This window comes from Carassius auratus, unplaced genomic scaffold (assembly GCF_003368295.1).
Source record: "Carassius auratus strain Wakin unplaced genomic scaffold, ASM336829v1 scaf_tig00030522, whole genome shotgun sequence".
Lineage (NCBI taxonomy): Eukaryota > Metazoa > Chordata > Actinopteri > Cypriniformes > Cyprinidae > Carassius > Carassius auratus.
Window position 1 is genome coordinate 1,351 of NW_020525861.1, and position 22,650 is coordinate 24,000.

The 22,650-nt window shown below is 33.6% G+C and overlaps 1 protein-coding gene across 1 annotated transcript; it reads right to left on the reverse strand.

Moving 5' to 3' along the window:
- Positions 1-9,154: 9,154 nt before the first annotated feature.
- On the reverse strand, positions 9,155-21,233 carry LOC113080249 (gamma-aminobutyric acid receptor subunit pi-like). Its single transcript, XM_026252456.1, has 8 exons — positions 20,917-21,233; positions 20,497-20,564; positions 19,388-19,605; positions 18,400-18,482; positions 14,862-14,999; positions 14,335-14,487; positions 13,684-13,877; positions 9,155-12,436 (listed from the first exon to the last, which is right to left on the reverse strand). The coding sequence occupies exons 1-8, from the start codon at positions 20,954-20,956 to the stop codon at positions 12,077-12,079; spliced, it is 1,254 nt and encodes a 417-aa protein (XP_026108241.1). The 5' UTR covers positions 20,957-21,233; the 3' UTR covers positions 9,155-12,076.
- Positions 21,234-22,650: the final 1,417 nt, after the last annotated feature.

Sequence of the window (22,650 nt, forward strand, 5' to 3'; positions counted from 1 at the left end):
TACGGTAACACTTTCTATGAAGCCCATATTTATAATACATTATAAGGGTACTCTTAAGGCATTATAATGAATGCATAATGTATTATAAAAAAAAAAAACGTATAATATGTTATATCAACTCATGAATAATCATAACAATTATAATACATCATAATACAATACATAATATTATTCATCATGGTTATAAGTTTAAGAGTATGATTATTTATAACACAATGAACACCATCTTCAATCTACTAAATATAAAGTATAATGAACTGTATCATAAGTTGACGTACTTGCAAAGACACTTACTGTACATCTGTTGGTTGACCATCAAAATAAAGTGTTAGCATATTATTTACAGTAGCAGACATACTAATACTCTAATGACCGCTAGTTGATATCGTTGCAGACTTACTCAACAGCCGTCTAAGGGGTACCATCAAAATAATCAAACTGATATTACAAAAAAAAAAAAAAAAGCAATTGTGTCTTGTTACAAATTCTTCTGATCTGATATCTGATCTTATGGCTGTTTGAGTGAAAACATTTTTTTAATTATTATTATTATTATTACTACTACTTATAAGTCTTTGAATGCTTTAAGTAAAGTAGCATCAGAAAAATGGTAAGATATGAGACTTATAATACATTATAACAATGAGAAATATACCGTAATCCATTGTAAAAGTGGATGCAATGTGTTCATTGTGTTATAAATAATCATACTCTTAAAAGCTATAACCACAAAAAGTAAATATATTAAATCTGTTCTTATGAATATTCATAAGATGATCCAACATTTTATAAGTTGTATTATAATGCATTCCTTATAATGCTTTAAGAATATCCTTATAATGTATAATATGGGCTTCATAGAAAGTGTTAATACAAAAATACTTGAACAGAACAGGATGAAATGGTATTATTCCTGGGCCTGTGCAGACTTCTCAGCTTCATACCTAAAAAAACAGTAAAGAAAGAAAAACAGAAAAGGCAATTATTTTAAAATACTACTAAAACATTTACAAAAGCATTAAAAAGCATGCTTGGTTATAATTAAGTTGTGCCAGTACTTCATATTTTTGCCCAAGTTATACTACTAAAGGTAATATGAACAAGTTAACTGTGACACTATTCAGTTTAGAAATGTAATTTTAAAAGTACTATTATTTTATTATATATTCAATAACACAAATTATTTCTTCACACCAACAGCTTTATTCATGATTCATCTTTTATTTTTCAGAGCTCAACTTTAACAACACAGAATTACCAGAATATTTACCATATTTCATCAATGAACATATAGCCTACAAGTTAAATCATAGATAACACATTGTGCCAGTGGAAAATAAATGGTGGAAATATAAAAATAAAGTTTGAAGAGTTCATGTAAAAGGTATAAGTTAAAGTTAATTTAACTTATGTATGGAGTATGGAGCGTGAATCATTTGAACTAGTTTGGGAGTTCGGAACGGGATCGCGAATCATTTGAATCAGTTCAAGAGTTCGGAGCGGGTTCGCGAATCATTTGAGTCAGTTCGAGAGTTCGCGAATCATTTGAGTCAGTTTGGGAGTTCGGAGCGGGTTCGCGAATCATTTGAATCAGTTCGAGAGTTCGGAGCGGGTTCGCGAATCATTTGAGTCAGTTCGAGAGTTCGCGAATCATTTGAGTCAGTTTGGGAGTTCGGAGCGGGTTCGCGAATCATTTGAATCAGTTCGAGAGTTCGGAGCGGGTTCGCGAATCATTTGAGTCAGTTCGAGAGTTCGGAGCGGGGTTCGCGAATCATTTAAGTCAGTTCGAGAGTTCGCTAATCATTTGAGTTAGTTCGGGAGTTCGGTGCGGGTTCGCGAATCATTTGAATCAGTTCGAGAGTTCGGAGTGGGTTCGCGAATCATTTGAGTCAGTTCTAGAGTTCGCGAATCATTTGAGTCAGTTTGGGAGTTCAAAGCGGGTTCGCGAATCATTTGAGTCAGTTTGGGGATCGCGAATCATTTGAATCAGTTCGAGAGTTCGTAGCGGGATCGCGAATCATTTGACTCAGTTTGGGAATCGCGAATCATTTGAGTCCGTTCGGGAGTTCAAAGCGGTTCGCGAATCATTTGAGTCAGTTTGGGGTTCGTGAATCATAGCTCTATATGGATAGGCATTTTTAACTAATTTAGTAGCTAGTTCTAATGACGTTTTCAAAGCGTGTTTAGATGTGATATGTGAACTCGTATTTTTTGTTTTAATGATGTGCCTTTTAACAGTATCAAGTATATTCAACAACTAAACAAATCGTGCCTAAAAACTGCACCCATCTAGGCTAATGTAAAGTTACATGATGAAGACATACTAGTGTGCGTGTGTATTTTGAGTGCGTTCTTTCACTGCATTATTCTGTGTTTTCAAATGCATTTATGAATGCATGTGAATGATCACAAAATTCAAGATATGGGGGTTAGAAAATTTATATATTTCATTTTATATCACACAAAGAGTGCCATTTCAGTTTTTTCTCCAAAATCGGCATGATTAAAATGTGATATCAAGTTACTAAAAACAATAATTTAATTACAAATACAAAATGTTGCAGAATAATGTAATATATGAATAAATAATAATCTAAATAACCTTTGTGCCAAAAGTGTTCTTTCTTGTCATTATAGAACCTTTTTAGCATAAAAGGTTCTTTGGAGTTGAGTAAAGAACCCTATGGTTCTATATAGAACCCCAATGAACCCTTATTTGTAAGAGTGTGTTGTCATAACGTTCACCTTGGAGATTGAAAATGTTTCTTTTTTGAGACTCCAGGAGCCCAAATTCAGACCCAGAACAATAAAACCCACAGAAGAGGTGGGAGTTCAAAGGAGGAATCTTTATATTACCAAACTGCAGGGAGAGGAAGAGTAGATATAAGTCATGATCTGCAAGATTAACCACAATCTGATGTGATCCAACCACCTCAGAGAAAACCAGTGTTGAGCTGCTGCAAGAGCTTCTGAAGCACAGCAGCTGTGGTCAAAGAGTTCTCGTGTGTTCTGATTGGTGGATGATGATGATGAGTGGATAAAGACTACAGCAATCAAATAGTGAGAGAGTGATCTGCTCACCTGGTTATGTTCGTGGACAGGGACGGACTGGGAATAAAACCCGGCCCAAAGCAATCGGCGTGCGGAAACTCGACAACAGTCTGTCTGTGCCATCTTTGTGTACTGTTGATTTAAACACTCAACTTAAACACTCTCTGTACTATCAGGTATTTTGTCTTCTTCTGAGGGTGCTTTGACAAAAAAAAAAAAAAAAAAAAAAAAAACTCTAGGATGTGACTATCTTACTTGGGGCGCTTAAAAGTAATTTAAAGTTTAGAGTTTAGAGTGTCTTTCTCTGCTTTTGGTCTAAGCTCAACCTGAATAAACAAATTATGAAATGGATTTAAAAAAACAAAAAAAAAAGGTTTTATTCCAAGATAGCATGGAATAGATTATATAATATGCTGTTATAACAGTAACAGTTATAACCTCGTCATGACGTTACCAACATTTTTAAAAGTAAAATAACAAAATATTTCTTAATATTAGCTACCGCATGTGACATTTTACAGCTAAAATGTTGAAGTTTAGCTGTTTTAACTACTGTAATCATTACAAATGTAGCAACCTGAATATCACTTCCTAACATCATCCCTAGCAAGTAACTCTTTCTCCTCTCATGTTCCATACTTACTGTATTTTCCGGACTATTAGTCGCACTTTTTTTTCATAGTTTGGCTGGTCCTGCGACTTATAGTCAGGTGCGGCTTATTTATCAAAATTAATTTGATATCAACCAAGAGAAAAGAACCAATAGAAAACATTACCGTCTCCAGCCGCAAGAGGGCGCTCTATGTTGCTCAGTTCTCCTGTAGCGCCCTCTCGCGGCTGGAGACGGTAATGTTTTCTATTGGTTCTTGGTTCTAAATAAATGCGACTTACAATCCAGTACGATTTATTAGTTTTTTCCTGTCATGACGTATTTTGGACTGATGCGACTTATACTAAGGTGTGACTTTTAGTCTGAATGAGGTGATGACTGCGTGCGTGGTGGATGGTGGGCCGGCCTGCCCCTGTATGTAGGGCACTCACTAGGTCTTGGACCGGAGGCTGTGCTTGTGATTTACACAACATGAGTAAGTGCTGATAAACTATAACATCAGTTTGCCTTCATCTATAAATATTTAATCTGTCCGTCACTTTTAAAATAGTGCTTCCGCTCTGTGAATTACTGGATGTTCAGATGGAAGAGTAAACACACATCTGTTACTAAACATCTATTACACATCTCCAGAGCTGCTCTGAATTCAGATGAACATCTCAAACTAAATCACTGACTGTAGAGATGTTCCCCGCTGTGCCTCCAGCAAAGTGAACACGATCACACTCCTTCCGGTCTCGTGTGTTTATACTGTACGTGTGTGAAAGAGCCGAATATTTAATGAGCTTTAAGAACCGCCCATTTAAACGGGAGGAATTTTCAAGCAGCCAATCAGAGCTTGTGTGGCTTTTTCATGAGGTTTAGGGGCGGGAACATATAAAACTATATAAATAGTTATTGATTTTAGCAGAATAAATGCAGCAATACAGCATGATTCAGAAAGTACCATCTAAAGACACAGATATGTGTCTTGAGCAGTAAATCATCATATTTTCATGATTTCTGAAGATCATGTGACACTGAAGACTGGAGGAATGATGCTGAAAATACAGTGGAGCATCACAGAAATAAATTACACTTTAACACAGATTCACACAGAAAACTGTTAAAATTATAATAATATTTCCCAATTTTACTGTATTTTTAATTAAATAAACGCAGCCTTGGTGAGCATCTCTATTGAAGCACAACGACCACAAGAGGTCAAAGGTCAAACCATGCAGACAGTATGAGAGGTCACCAAAAGGGTGAAAAAAAAAAAAAAGTCTAGTCAAAAGAAAGCTGAAAGTTTGATTAATTAAATCATTAAAATGTTATTATTATTTTTATAAATATCAATATTATTGTATTATTTTATACATTGTGTTATAATATTATTATAATCATGATCATTTCATCATTTAATGCTGAATTATTATTATTATTATTTAAAATCAAAGTGTTATTTATATTATTATTAATTCATTAATATAATCAGTATATAATTATTGTTGTTGATATTATTATAATCATTGACCCATGCACAGTGCAGCATTTCTCAGTATAATGAGTGAATCTGCATCTTCAGGTGTTTGAAACAGCAGCACAGCTGGATCCTGAGGCATACGCTTCATAATCCACACACATGTGTCCAATAATCCAAACACGGCGTTTAAGCAGCTTAAAATGTTGAGGGATGTTTTTTTTGTGGTGTTTCTCATCGTCTGAGTGACTGCAGCATGTACAGGACAATCATGTTTCATAACCGCTTCACTGGAGCCTGAGTGAACAGCGCCACCTGCTGGCCGCAGCAAACACTCAGTCTGGATGAATGTGTCTGTGTTAGTGAGGTTAATTATCTGCTGATTTCATTTCCTGACCTGACTGCCGTCCAGAAACACATTTAAGCGCTTTAGCTGCTTTTCATTTAGTCCCACAGTGATCTGAACAGACTAAACATGATCTGCTGTTATCATCAGACGTGCAAAACCAATCAGAAAACAAACAGGTCAACTTTACTTTTTACATTATTTAAACTTATTTATACTTTTTTTACTTATTTTTTTTTTGTTTGGTTTAAGTTTTTATCTAATTAAATTTTATGCTGTTTTATTTTTATTTATTTTTTTATTTTAGTTAATGATAATATTAATAATCATTTTTTTTTTTTTTTTACTTTTAGTTAGCAATGTTACATTCAAATTAAACACATTTTATTCATTTTTTATTTTAAATAGTTTTTCAGTTTAATTTCAGTTAAGAATGCTGTTTAATTTTTAAAATAATTGTATGAAATTGTATGAAAATTATAAGCAGTATCTTGCAAAATAATAATAATAAATGTATATATGTATCATTTCTCATAAAACGATCTGAGCTGATTTCTATATTCTCTGTACAGCTCTGTAAATCCCCGAGTAATGAAAGAACAGTCCCTATACCCACACTAATGATAAACACCATCAGTTTCATCTGTCTTTATTCATTTCAGCGATGCTCACTGACAGATTCATAATTAAAATCCAGTAGAGGAATGTTTCTTCAGGTGATGTTTGTCTACAATGCAATTAGGACATCAGTAAATATCAACACTGAAGAGTTTCTGCTCATTGTCTGGATGGTTATTCAATCTGTTAGTGTTTAATTAGGCCTAATGAGAGAATCTGCAGTCATGTTCATCCCATTACAGTACACTGACACACACACACACACACACAGTTGATATAATGCTTTAAACTAGTTTATTTAGTTAAAATACACATTTATTTAATCTTATGTTCTACTTTTGACTGTCCATAATAACAGTGTAGCTCCAGCAGGTGCTTGTGAGCCAGTTCCTGACCTTTGACCTTACCATTCCTGAAGAGGTCAGAGGTCAAGCCGTAGGTCAGCTGCATGCACACTGTAATGCAATGTTGAAATCACAAACAAAGGCTTGAGAAAATGAATATCATCATCACACAATAAACTGTTGCCCACTTCAAGCTTGATGAAGAATAAAAGCAAACTAATAATTGCTAGAGGCTCTCTGAACAAACACTCAGATCATTTGTCGAATTAAGCGTTCATGTATATTTATACAAAGTGCAAGCATTCTTTGCTCACCGATGACTGACGCACAAAATAAATTGTTTTCTGGTTGTTTAAGGGGTTTAATATTCATCTGAATAAAGCCACTGTGGCATGGTTGACACAAAAAAGACTTGCTTTTTCTTCTCGTAGACTTGTTAAAATATGAAGACGAGCTTATTATAGCGCTGTCAAGATCTTCTCCTGACCGTGACACAGAGGTGTATGATCTTTAATGATTTATTGTATGTGCAACTTTCATCCATTATTGAGCCACACTTTCATCTGGAAGGAAAACATCACTCACACACTCTTATGTATGTATTTTTATTTGAATTATTATTTTTAGTGTCATTATTAGTATAAGCTTACAGTAAGTACACATCAAGTAAACATGCAATATTTTACAGTTGTTCTTTAATTCCACTCCATCATCTTTAATGGGAACTGAAGGGAACTATATAAATAATGGGAGAGTAACCCCAAAACATGGAAAGCCTTGCCATCAAATATGAGTCAGTTTGCAGGTTAGAATTGTAATAGAAGAGCTAAACAAACAGGTTATTGTGGTCTGTTTTAGGTGGACTTCTAGATATAATGAAGTCTGTGGCACTGTTATCATTAGTCTCTCAATGTCTTATTCACTGGAACAGAGATTATTTATCAGAAATGCATGAAGATTTCACATAGAGTGTGTTTTAATATTGGTGTAAATATCATTAAACCTTACAGGGATGCTAATAATAATCTAAATTGAAGTCTCATACAATGGGAATCATTAAATTAATTCTAAATATGCATCAGTGTTATTTTTGTAACAATGAGATACTATTATATTTTTTATAATATTCAGAATACATTTTTATGTTTAGTTTTTATTTTAGCTAAATTTTATAGATTTGTTATTGTTTTGTATCTACAGTTTTTGTTTATTTTATTACATTTTGTTTTTATTTGAGTTATTTTAGGACATCAAGGTAAGTCAAAAACTAAATGAAAATGAAAAATGTGCTGAAATAAATTTATTTTTATTTTACTTTTTCAAGTAATTAAATTATTTTTTCTTTTTTAAAAATGTTTTTAGCTTTAGTTAAAGGCAATACGCCTATAGCATATACAGTAAATGCCTAGTTATTGCATTAATTCTCAATTTGGCAAATTAAAAACAACCTAGAATAGAAGAAGTCCCATAAATATAAACACAAAGAAGTCCCATAAATATAAATTTACATGTCAATATTAATGTGTTATTACACTAAATATTATCTTAAAGTTGTAAGAAACATGCATTAAATTGAAAATCAAGCACTTTGTAGGTTTATATTTTGAACGGAAGGCATTCGAAGTGAAATTAAGGATCCGACTGCATGCCCTCAAAACATCTAAATGAACCCAAATAAGTCACAAAAAAGGCAGATCCATTTGAACATCAACAATCTCAAATGAAAAACAGAACGGAAAATCCATCCATTCATCCGATCACTATATTAAATACTAATACAAACCCAACTATAAATAAAAGATGAGCATTCACAGCTTAGAAAAGAGATCTGGATCATGTCAGAAGTGGGAAATAGTAGGGCACTGTCTGTGCTTATTTCACCTGTTTTAAACCAAACAAAAGTGTAATTTAATATAATCCATCAGTTTAATACTATTGTTGAAACCATAACCCAAAGTGTTCAATCCAGTTTAGCATGGGCCGTTATCCATCCGACTAGCGCTTTAAATCGCAGATGCAAATCCCAAAGAAATTCAAAGTATTCCAGATAGTTTAGCATCAGTCACACATGCAGTCCGTGGCCTTTGGTTCGGTCCGTATCCATCCCTTACAGAGTCCACATACACCTCCGAGTCATTAAAGCCAAGTCCATAAAGAGTTTAAACGGCCCCTGCGATCCACTGATCCCGTAATGTGCAAGAAAGTGGCCGAGGCCGGAGGATTTATGGATGCAATAAATGGGGAGCGATGGCTTCCGTCTGCCCTTAACACAGCTACTTTAAACTCGAGAACTACACATACGTGAGGAAGACACTTTAGAGGCTTTACAGTGTGTAAAACACAGACATGAGTGAAGGAAAACAGACTGTGATGGACTAAAGGAGAGGAGTTGGTGTGCTTAAAGGGACAGTTCACCTAAATATCACTATTTACTAGCCCTCATGTATCCAGCAGCGCTTCAATCTCATTCACACTTGTGCAGAATTCAAAAATGACATGTTGTGCCTGATTTAATGCCAACTAGGGCTGCAACACACTTATTTTGCTACTTGATAAAAAATGCACAGCAAAAATGACAGCCATGAGAAAGCAGCGGTTATGAAAGCATCTGATTGTAGTGCAAATTTACTGATTACTGTAATTCACATTTTAAACATTTATTGTTTATTCGACATATAAACAATAAACGTGCACTACAATCAGATGCTTTCTTAACCGCTGCTTTCTCATGGCTTTAATTTTTTGCTGTGCATTTTTAATTTTGTTATGGAAAGGAAATGCACAGTGTATATTTACATATTAATCTAAATGCAGCTCTCAGCTAACAATACAGTACTGCTTGTGTATATTAAATACATTTTTACTCCTATGTGAAGTATGCAAAAAAAAACTTGTGGCCTTCTTACATTACAGCATTTTTTTGTTTGCAGTTTTGTAAAATATTTCCACATTGCACGTCTCACAAGTGTCTTCTTCTCTTGGACTGATGAACTACAGCAGCACACTGGTTAAACTGTGTTATTACAGGCCCTTATATTAGGTCATGAGATCAAATTCCACAACAAAAATATTTAATTGTCGATGTTGTTGATATCATCCAATCACTTCAGCCCTGGTGTCAAGGACAAGACACAGAATATGTAAAACCTGCTGTCATATTTGAATTGACTGCAAATGGAAATGAGATTTGAACAGTCATGCAGGTTTTCAGTGGATGCGAGGGTGAGTTAACAACATTGGTTTCCTCTTTAAATGAACTAAACCTTTAGGATATCAACTTGTTAGGCCCTTTTGATAATATTTTACTGCATTGTACTGTTTCAACGACTCCCAGCCAATGATGATCAACACTCACACACAGAAATGCACATAAATGATGAAAAAACTGACAGTTTCTAACAATCACATTCACACACCTTCAAATACTAAAATTCTCCTTGTTTTTTTCTCTTGTGATAAAAGCTAGCATTTTGGGGATGTAAAAGTCAACAAAGTTCCAGCGATGGTGGTTCTTTATCAAATATATCATTATTTGTTATTATTGCTGTAACCTCTATTACATAACATTTATCAGCATTAAATTATGGCCATTATTTCAGAAAGTTTGATTAAATTTTATCATTATAGGGTGGATGTGTTAAAACACTGCCAACACACATTTATGTTCAAACAACATGTAAAAGTGAATTTTACATCCGATGACCCCTTTAAGATAAGCAATATCTAATAGTCAACAGCCGAGATGATTTCAATGGAAAAGTTTACTGACTTTTGATTTAATATTGATTTTAAGGTCTACTCTGGTCATCCTCCTCAGCCACATTTTCTTAGATTTCCAGTAATCTGATTATGAAATTCACATGCATTTTCCTCAGTTTATCTTTAGTTACTCAGAGGATTTAATCATGGTAATCACTGTGGAGATCCAGGGTCAAATATCCACCATCAGCAACAACAAACGCCAAACCTGATGTGGACTCTATTAGTGAGATGCATATATGAGGCACTACATATACTTAACATGTCTCCTCTCTATTTTACAGGTTGTGTTCAATGCAAGGTAATCTTTGTCAACGGCATCTGTAGCACATTAAAAGCTGGTAAACACTCCAAATTTACACAATAAACAGACAGGACATTTTCCATGCAGAATAAGCGACTCACAGGAATTATGTTCCTAGTTTTATACACCTAGAAAAGTAATCCACTGCAAGAATGACAATAACAGGGATTTAGTGAATAATTCAAAAAATTGACATTTCTTCTTTTGTGTGCTGCTCTGTTTACTGCCATTGTAAGCAATATGATAAATGTAGTAATGGAGATTATAGCACAAATTATAATTATAGATCTGTAGTGTCATCAGATATCATTCTGAATAATCGGTATCAGTATTTGTATCGGTATCAGCAGATATAATTGGCTGTCAGTATCTGTATCTGTTAGTTGCATTGCATTAGATATAATTCTAAATAATCGTATCGGAATGTAACATTCTGAATAATCTGCTATTAGTATCGGCAGATATTCTGAATAATCATATAGGAAGAGATCATGGTGAATAATCTGCTATAGGTATCGGCAGATATCAATCTAAATAATCTGCTACCGATATCGGCAGTTATTCTGCATAATAATATCGGTACATATTATTATGAATAATTGGTATCAACACATATCATTCTGAATAATCAGCAATCGTTATTTGCAGATATTATTCGGAATAATCACTATTGGTATCGGCAGATGTCATTATGAATAATCGGCACTCTGTACTGGCAGATATATATTTTTTAATAATCACTATCGTTATCGGCAGATATTATTCTGACTATTTGGTTTCTGTAGATATTATTCTGAATAATCACTATTGGTATCGGCAGATATTAATCTGAATAATTGGTTTCTGTAGATATTATTCTGAATAATCACTATTGGTATCGGCAGATATTAATCTGAATAATTGGTTTCTGTAGATATTATTCTGAATAATCACTATTGGTATCGGCAGATATTAATCTGAATAATTGGTTTCTGTAGATATTATTCTGAATAATCACTATTGGTATCGGCAGATATTAATCTGAATAATTGGTTTCTGTTGATATTATTCTGAATAATCACTATTGGTATCGGCAGATATTAATCTGAATAATTGGTTTCTGTAGATATTATTCTGAATAATCACTATTGGTATCGGCAGATATTAATCTGAATAATTGGTTTCTGTAGATATTATTCTGAATAATCACTATTGGTATCGGCAGATATTATTCTGAATAATTGGTATCGGCAGATATTATTCTGAATAATTGGTTTCTGTAGATATTATTCTGAATAATTGGTATCGGCAGATATTATTCTGAATAATCACTATTGGTATCGGCAGAAATTATTCTGAATAATTGATTTCTGTAGATATTATTCTGAATAATCACTATTGGTATCGGCAGATATTATTCTGAATGATCCCTCTCAGTATTGGCAAATATCAAATATCGGCTACAGTTATTGGCTGAAAGATTTGATATCGGTACAACCCTAATAATTCTCCTTCTCTGTTGATTCTGGTCTTCCAGAGACATGCGCATACGTATAATATCATACTTACTAGCACACAGAAATGATTCAACATGATGTGCTGGTTAAAAGTACAGGTAGTAGGTCCAGTAGAGCAGATTAACGATGACGAATGACAGCGGGAAGGTTAACCTTGAGTAGTTGTCTATATAATGTGGGTTTTCCACATGACAGCAGTTAATGGATTTCAGGATCTTCCTCAGGACGGAGATGTTTTTGGCACAGCGGCTAAAGAGCTCAGCTGGGGCCTCGGCAGTCTTGGGTTCGCTGGGGGTCGGGCTGGAGGGTGCGAGGTCAGGCTCTCCGCCGGCGGGGGGTGTGGGTGCAGGAGATTCTTTGCGCCGCTTTAGCCGTAAAGAGTTGCTGGCGATGGTGGTGACAATGCCATTCATCTCCTCCTCACACTCGTGCATGTGATGACCGTACTGACAGAAAGAAACAGAGACGAGAGAAAGTGAGCAATGCAATTCAACATGGAAATCAATAAGACCAAACGTATGATGAGATGATATCAACAATTAATGATTACAATGATGATTTAAGAATTTGTGAGTGGTTCTTACCCATGCAAAAGTCACATTAAAGGCATAATTTACCAAAAATCTTAATTTACTCACCCTCAGGCCATCCTAGATATAAAGTGACTTTTTTCTTTAGTAGAACAGTAAAGAAGATTTTTAACTGAAACCGAGGTCCTTGCTGATTCAAAAAATGCAAGTTAGTGGCTGCCCATCTTTAAGAATATAATTAACACAAAATGAATCCCCGTGGCTCCTGACCATATATTAATGTCTTTTAAAAATAAATGATTTGTAAGTGCAAGAAATTGAAAATTATTTAAAGCATTATTATCTGTAATCCAGAGACTCGGGCACTCGTGTCTGGAGTGATGTCCGGTTCATGAACGAATCATTCTTTTGAACTGATTCTTATTAGTGAACTAGTTGAACTGACGAGCCGCTGATATGAGCATGTGTGAACCAAACACTTAAATAAAGTGGCTAAATAAAAGTTTTTATGGTTTCTCATTGTTTACGTAAAAATGTGTGCTGACAAAGACGAGTTTATTTACTTTATATGTTTTAGACATGTAGAACAATTGAGTTTCACATTACAATTGGGTGCTTTAATAATATAATAACGCATACATGACGTCATTGGATGATTATGTAAACAAATTAGTGAATTCATTGAAACAAACTGTCTGAAAGAAACAGTTTGTGGGAAAGAATCAGATTTTAGCCTTCGTCTGAGGCTCTGGATTACAGATAATAATAATATAAATAATGATCAGTTTCTTGCACAGACTTATCGTTTTGCTTCATAAGACCTCAATATATCATTAGGAGGCACTTCTTGATATGCTTTTTTATTCTCAAAGATTGGCAACCAAAGACTTGCATTTTCTGAGTCGCCTAGACTCATGTTTTCAGCTAAAAATGTCTTTATTGTTCTACTGAAGTAAAAAAGTCACCTACGTCTTGTATAGCCTTCATATTCAGTGAAGTTTCTTTTTTGGGTGCGCTATCCCTTTAAGACTCAAAGTAAAGTATGAGCAATAATGATGCTTACCTTAGAGAACAGCACAGAAGATGATGAACACACTATGATGATGATGATGATGATGATGATGATGATGATGATGATGATGATGATGAGGTTCCTCTCTTACCATTAGTGCGCTGTTGCAGTCTGGGTGATGTAGCGTGCAGAAGTGTGCCACAGCGTACTCTATCAGCGCTCCAAAGATGAAGCTGAAGCAGATGCCCAGGTACACGTCGATGGCCTTGATGAAGCAGTTGGCGTTGGGCAGAGACGTCCGTGCACCCATCATCAGTGTGGTCATCGTCAGGACAGTCGTCACACCTGTAACACACACCAATAAGACACACACACATACTGTCTGCCCAGTTCTGAATAGGACTGAAACAATTAGTCAAGCAATTCAAGAGAAGAGAGCAATCACAGCCAAACCTGAAGCTGCAGAGTAGCGTTTAGATGAATATGCAAATATAAGCTGCATGCTTTCCTCTCAATAGATAAATACACAGACCAAAAACTGACCGGGGTGTGAAAGCATGTTAAAAACACATCTGATTACAGCAATGTGGATGTTTGCAGAGCTCTGCAGCTCACTAGTAAAGTCATGTTTATTTGTATAGTACTTTATGCAACAGATAGCCTTAAATCAAGCAGCTTTGCGGTATCAAACATGAAAGATCAGACTCAGAAACTTGATTTTCTAGTCTAGTTTGAGCATCTCTCAACATATTTTATTCTTCTTAAATATAAAGAGCACAGCCAGTGAAATGCATTCCCGTACCTATGCAGATGCGAGCGGGGACGGACGATTGGCTGATCCAGAAAGAGACCCAGGACAGCACCACCAGCAGACTGGACGGCACATACGTCTCCAGGATGAAGTACAGGATGCTCCTCTTCAGCTCGAAATGAAAGATCAGCTTGGGATAATTTCCTTCAAAGAAGCGATATAAAACATTAATGCTGTCCGTCCAAGTAAAAGACCTTTTAAGACTCTCAGTAAATCAGAGATTAAGAAGTTATTGGAGTGGTTTATATGGCCAAGTTCACACTGTAAAGTTTCAGGAGTGACAATCATATCATTATTAGTACATTATTTGTGTACGGAACAGAACTCACTCTCGTAACTGCGATTAAAGCATCTGTGGGCTTATTATTTTAGCTTGACAATGAAGTATTAGAGTAAATTAATTGTTCTGGAGTCACTGCTGAACTCACAAAGCAATAATCAGCCATAAACTAGAAATACGGTGATTTCAGTGTCACTTCTGACGAAGCAGGTGTTATTATGTTTGTGGTCTTGTGTACCGGTCTCATAGACGGCCTCAGATTCTGAGGTGTAATGATCCTCTATGGTGTACTGAGCCAGTCTCAGCGTGTCCAAACCGCTCACAGAGTCGTTCCCACGCGCCCAGTAAAACATCACGTCATTCACGTTATAACCCCCTGAGAACAGACAAACAGCAGATGTGAAATCACACTTCTATACGTGGGAAATAAATCAGATATATCTCGTCGTATCTCATGGTCAATTTACTCTTGAATCACAGATACACAGACAATTTATGAATTGCACTATATACTGTATGTGTTATACTGAAATAGGCAAAAATGTAAACTACCCGTCAAAAGCTTGGGATTGGCAAGATCCTGTAAAATTGTGAAATATTATTCTAATGTAAATCATCTGTTTTCTGTGTGAATCTGTGTTAAAGTGTAATTTATTTCTGTGATGCTCCGCTGTATTTTCAGCATCATTCCTCCAGTCTTCAGTGTCACATGATCTTCAGAAATCAGAATAATATGATGATTTACTGCTCAAGAAACATTTCTGATTATTAGCAATCTTGAACACAGTTTATAGATAGATAGATAGAATCATTTTAAACCCAAACTTTGAACACTAATGTGTTTGTTTTAATATTAATCAATACTCACACTTGCTTTGTTCAGTGAAAACAATAATGTAAATGTAAATGTTCATGCTTTAGCAAAGACACAAGACTAGAAGTGCATTGTTTTTGTAGCTTCATAGAAACACAATATTATAACATCAGATCAAATGATTTCAATACATTTTCTTATGACGTCATTATGAACAAGAGAAGATCATTTGATGCATGCAGGTCTTATTAAATCATATTTATTTATATATTCAGATATTAAGCATTAGATTTCATTTGTTGGTGTGTTGTGACTCCACGTGTATGGGTGTGTGATACCAGTGTGTGTGCTCTTGGTGGCGCTGTGTGACAGATGTGATGTGTATCAGTGTTGGACAGGAACAGCACGTGACCGAGTGTTTCTAATCACACACACCACTGTGAGCCACGGCTGTCTCACATTATATATCTGTACAGTAATCCGTGATTTAGACTTTGCAATTAAGACATGCAATATGCTGCACTGCAGGGACGTTCTGTCTTGATGTGGTTCACGAGAATATAACGTCAGGATGAAAGGCCATGAATCAAAGAGACTCCTTTGAACATCTCAATCCACCGCGTCTGCATATGATCCATCAGGCACAAAGACTGGGAATCTTTCATTGTGCCGGTCTCACGACATCTGTCAGACGTCGTATAAATATTTGAGCTCAATTTCTGAAGCGTTTGACCTGAACGTCGACATGAAGCTGAATACTGTACATTTCCAAAAATAAACTTCCCTGGAGGAAGTCAGATTGCATGTAAGGTCTGCCGAATGAAGGAATGGTTTAATGTTCAAAAAGATGCCATTTGTGTTCTGCAACTGAAGAGCTCAGTGGGCAAATGCATTATTTCTGAATTAAAAAAGAGCTATACATTATGTTCATATGTAAGATCAAATATTTCTTATTGGAAAATTTGTGCAAAAAAAATCTGGCTAATTTGGGACAAAATGTGCTTAAATCGTTGCTTCATAAAAAATATATATTTAACAATTGAAAAAGAACTGCACGGTAAGCTGTGGTCTGGCAAATGGAAAATACATGTAAAAATTGCAAAACAATCAAACCATAAATTAATATAATTGTGAGAAAAAACATTTGAGAAAAAGAGATTTTTTTTTTTTTTGAGAAAATGTGCTTAAATCATAATTTCATGCAAAATTATGCTTGCAAAAAAATAAAAAACTATCATTTTTAGCAAAATCTGCATAAATCATATTTTCATGGGAATCTATAGCAAAATAATGATTTTAACTGGAAACATGTAGAAAAATTACAATTTGGGGGAAAATTGTAATGAAAATAATGTCATAATGCAAACAACAACAAAATGCTTACACTTTACAGTAAGGTTCATTAGTCAACATCAGTTAACTACATTAGATGAACTAAGAATGAACAATACTTTTACAACATTTATTAATCTTAGTCAATGCTAATTTCAGCATTTACTGTGAACTAACATGATCAAACAACGAATGACTGTAGTTTTATTAACTAACACTGACAGATGAATAAATAGTTGAATAAATATATTGTTCATTGTTAAAAAATGCCAAAAAGTCATTTAAAGTGTTCCCCAAAAAACCTCTCAAAAGCAGCTCATTAGAGAAAGATTTGTGGGTGACAGACTGTGAGACTAAAGAAGCTCCTACTCTTATATAAACACCAGCAGAAGATCCACATCCAGAGCTCACAGACAGAGAGAGAAGAGCGAGGAGATCAGAGAACGACAGAAGAGAGAAAGAGAAAGTCAGCAAGAAGAGAAAGCAGCTTTAGGTGTCTAACGAAAGCAAATCAGGTTCCATGGGAAACTAAAGTGACCTGAATCTAGCGGCTGTCACACACACACACACACACACACACACACACACACACACACACACACACACACACACACACACACACACACTAATAGATAGATAATATATATAGTTGATATATTGCTTTAAAACTAGTTTATGTCATTATAATACACATTTATTTCATCTTATGAGCTACTTTTGACTGTTCATAACAGTGTAGTTCCAGCAGGTCATTATGAGCCAGTTCCTGACCTTTGACCTTACCATTCCTTAAGAGGTCAGAGGTCAAGCCGTAGGACAGTTGCATATACTGCCATGAAACTAAACTACTAGGGATGGGTATTGTTTATATTTTATCGATACTGATACCGATACTGCTTACCGATACTTATCGATACTATTGGGTGCATGTATTAATTTGTATTTATTCTTGTGATGATATATTATAATATAAATTACTTTGTGTTTAGCACAAAAATAAATAAAAATGTATACATGTTTGGTACAACATGACATGATTTTTTGGGTGAACTATCTCTTTAATGACAAGCTGCAGTATGTGTAGTACTGTCTCTTTAAGAGATGCACGCACCATTTCTCTCTTACCTTTTTACTTTCTCTATAACTGTGTTTATATGTAAACCTTGTGTGTTTTTGACAGTATTAGCACAAGCAGATGATAACTAATATAACTAAATAATCAGGTGCTGTTTGACTGGTATTTTAGTGTATGGACGCTTCAGGTGGATGCGCTCCAAATAAGCACATGTTAGAACAGAATGTGTATAAAATGTTTCACTGGAAAGGCTTTAAAGCACACAAATAATGTACTTTTGTGATAGCAAATAAGTGTCTGGTGAGTGTAACTTTACCGCTTGAATCAACATTTGATGTGAATGTGTCTCGTTGGTGCAGTTAGAGCTAGAGTACATTAATACAGTGCACAGCTTGAGGTAGATGTTGTGTTTTGTTAGTAAATGTTTCATTATATTACTTGTGTTGCCTCCTTCATTCACAAGTGCACGGGAAGTAAACAGGTGCAATGTTCTCATCAAATATGAAACAGTTACATGAGTACAGATGTCACAAACAAGAGCATGTGTTTTCTTACAGCTCTCCAGTTGTAAGGTGCACGTCTGTTTGTCCATGGGATATTTGGTCAGATCCATGTTACAGGCCACAGTCGTGGTGATCCTAGAGAGAATAAACACAAACACTCATAAACAATGTTTTCATCATTTCTGATGTTTAATGAAAGGCAAAGGAGGCACAGAACATCCCATCCGTAATCACTATTTTAGTCTTGCTTTCCAGTAGAAATATCTAAACATCATTAAACCAAGTGATTAAAAACAATCCAGGTTTTCTGTGCTTGTTTTTAGAGCTGCACAATTTGTAAAAAATATTTTGACACTAGATAAATATGGCTAAAATAATAATAATAATAATAATTATTATTATTATTATTAGCATTATTATTATGTAAAAAATAAACAAATGTATAATAAATAATTCTATGTAAATAGTTTTGTTATTTATTATTATTATTATTTGCTATGTATTATTTTTAAATTAAATCAACTAAATAAATATTCTATAAATATTTAAATAAGATGCAAAATTTAATTCAGAATTATTTATTTTTAATTGGTAATTTATTTTTAATAAGGTTTGAATTGATTATTATTGTTATTACCAATAACAATAATAAAACTACTACTTATGTTATCATATACTTAATTATTTACATTTATTATTTTTACTCATTGTAATTAGTATTTATTAATAATATAAAAATACATTTATAACAATACACGATTAAAAAAATAACTTTATCTATTTATTATTATAAATATATATATATATATATATATATATATATATATATATATATATATATATATATATATATATATATATATATATATATATATATATATATATAGATAATAAGAATAATGCTATTTTAAATGATGATGATGATGATTGTTGTTAGTAAATGAAAATATAAAGAATACTAACTGAATTCAGACTAAATATCTGTCCAGCTCGAGCTGATTAACATATATATATGTATATCAGACCAGATGATTCCTCACCGGAGCGCATAGAGAACGGTTCCGTTGGGAAAGATCCGGATCAGTCGGTTCTCCACAGTGATGTCGTGGAGGAAGGACTTCTTGGAGTCCACTATGAAGGTGTCTGGGACCCACAGCAGCTCCACCAGTCGCCCGTCCAGACTCAAGCTCTTATTCCCATCAAACACCAGCCGCTCGTCCGTCCAGCGCTGACGGAGGAAGATCGTGGCCGTGTAATCCTGACCAATAAACAACACATGAGCCTCTTATAATACAGCACAGCATCCACACTGATTTAACAAACAATACAAACATACATTTACACTTTTTATGAACAGAACAACATACACTGTGTGAGATGAGTCAAAGTTACTTACACTTGAGGTTCAGAATATGAACAAACACTTAACTTTAAGTACAAGCAATAAGAAGAAAACATATATTAATATTATCTTGAATTATTATTATTGCTTTGTTTTAAATTATCATTATTAATATAATGTAAAAACGTTATAAAATGTTTTCAAATATTATTTAATAATTGGTTATTATTTAAAAATATTACTATTGATAATAATAAATATTTAAATATTATTTATTTTGAATCATTATTATTATTAGTATAAAAATTAGCATTTATAAAAAATATTTTATTATTATTTATTTTTATAATTTATGTTTTAAATTATTATCATTATTAATCATATAAAATATATTTATTTTAAATGTTAGTTCATCAATTTTTCAAAAACAAACAAAAATTACTACTTTTAATAATATTATTATTATGCAAAATTAGCATTTTAAACAATATTTGTAATTATGTATTATTATTATTTACATTTTAAATTATTATTATCATTATTAATCATGTAAAGAATATTGTAATTATATTTATTAATATTTTTATAATTTAAGAAACAAATATAATAATAATAATAATATTTATTATTAATAATATCATTATTATTACTATCGCAGAATCCCTTAACCTCAAGTATGAGCAATCAATCAATTATAAATTAACCAATCGATTAATCAAAAATAATAACGAGCACACAACACATTTTAAAGTCATCATTCATGAAGATATTTTGTGTTCACTCCCAGGTGTGGTGTGTGTTTCTCACCATGTTGATCTCTGATATCGTATCAATGCTGGCGATGTCTAAACTCATGCCCACCGTGACGGGACCATCTGAAGAACAGAGACGAGAGAGGACATGTAAACAACATCTACATCTGCAGCTCTGCAACACATCGTAACTCAGCTGTTTACGCTTAAAGTTCTCAGAGTCGCCACAGGGGGCGCTATAATGCTAACTCAAATAAAGAGAACCTTGCTGAGAAGGTTAGTTAAATTCTGGACATGTTGTTATGTACTTTATTGACTTCTGAGCATCTTTCTGATTATTGATACTGTCTCAATCAATCTGAATGTGTATTATAACCAAGCATCACTCAATCTGTTTTAAATGAAACTGTGGGAGTGAATCACCGCTCAGCCCACATATACACACACATGCATTAAACATCCATTACGTGCTTACTGTCAAAGAAAGGCCGGAGGTATTTGTTGTATCCTTTCATCAGCTTCTGGATGGTCGGAGGAAGAATCTCTCCGTCTTTCACCTCAGCGCTGAGCAGAGAGTTCTCCAGAAACCTGTGGGAGAAACACGGAGGAATAGAAATGAAGAGGAAGAAGGTTTCGCTTCCTCTGCACTCTCATTATTTCAGAGCAGGTCGATGATCAACGGTTTGGTTTCAGTATAATCAGCAGCCCACACTGACAACAGTGTCCAGATCCCACAACCACTTTACATTAAGATAGAGAGACATAGAGACAGACAGAGAGAGAGAGAGAGAGAGAGAGAGAGAGAGGGGAAAAAATAAGCTCATTTTCATAATTGGATTACTATGATCCGTCAGTGTGGAGGACCTGAAAACATAACATCAGCACTCGGATTTCATCACGCTTCACTTTTACACACAACAGAAAAAATACACCTTCAGCAGAAACTGAAGCACATTTATGATGCCATCAAAGACTTGTGCATCTGTGTGACATGCACAGTAAATACAGCACAGCACTGAGACATGCAAAAATACAAAATAAAATAATAATAATAATAATAATTATATATATATATATATATAATTTATTTATTTATTTATTTTATTTTTCTTCTGATAAAAATATGTGCTTGATTGTAGATTTGCAGTTTGGCAGAGATGTGATTATATATTATTATGGCAATAATAATAATAATAATAATAATAATGAACAAAATAAATAAATATTTTGCTATTTTAATATTTAACTATATAAAAAAAAAACGAGTAATTACATAATTTGTCAAAAATGTAGGATTTCATATTTATATTTGACATTAATAATACTAAAACTAAACTTGAAAAAGAAAATAAGAAATATTACCGTTTTAATACTTAAAAATAAAAAAAATTAAAATAGGATCACCATTATTATTATATTTTACATGGCAGCTATGAAACAAAATCTATTTATGGCTGTCTTAATTTTTTCATTTTCAATTGTTACAGTTTTTTTCAATCGCTAACAAGCGCTTAACCATACTTCAGATACTTTTTCTAAACTCTTAACACAGACTAACACCTACAAAACACAATTGGCCAAATGGATAATTTTCTTCTCAAAAACACATTTTGTTAAATATATACTAAATCTTCATTTCAAAATAGAACACATCTTTCTCTGCACACACCAACTTTACCAAAACACTGGAAATCTGACTCAAAATCAAATTATTCTGTCAAAGAATAACACTTGTTTTCACCTCACAAGGTACATGCAGTCAATCAAAGTACACCAGGTTTCAAAATACTGGCTATTGTTGACATTACTAAAACTGCATAGACTTTTATGTTTCAGTTTTACAGGTATTTGCATGCAAAACATGCAATTCACTGTTTTACACTAAATTTATTGGTTTGGAACTGTATGTCCAAATGTACAGTAATGTTCACATTCAAAAGCATTCCAGTAAAAAGCTATTTTACCATTTACTGTTTACTGCAGCAGGCAGTACAGTACACTGTAAAAAATAATTCAGTGGCTTAGTAAATTTCACAAAAATAAAGAGCTATATTAACTTAATAAAATCTTTTGAAATTATTTAAGTGATATTTTGAGTGGGTCAGATTAAAAAGAATAATTAAAAATCCAACAAATAATTTCTCTAAAATTTACATATATTATTTAAGTTTATGTAATGAAAATAAATAAGTATTTAACTAACTAATTA

Bases quoted from the DNA above. Each gene is read 5' to 3' on its own strand.
- LOC113080249 (XM_026252456.1), bottom strand. From the start codon at position 20,956: ATGAAAGGATACAACAAATACCTCCGGCCTTTCTTTGACA. The intron at 19,606-20,496 runs GTGAGAAACACA...TTTATTGGTCAG, and splicing joins CGATATCAGAGATCAACATG to GATTACACGGCCACGATCTT. The intron at 12,437-13,683 runs GTAAGAGAGGAA...TCTTTCTGTCAG, and splicing joins ACTGCAACAGCGCACTAATG to TACGGTCATCACATGCACGA.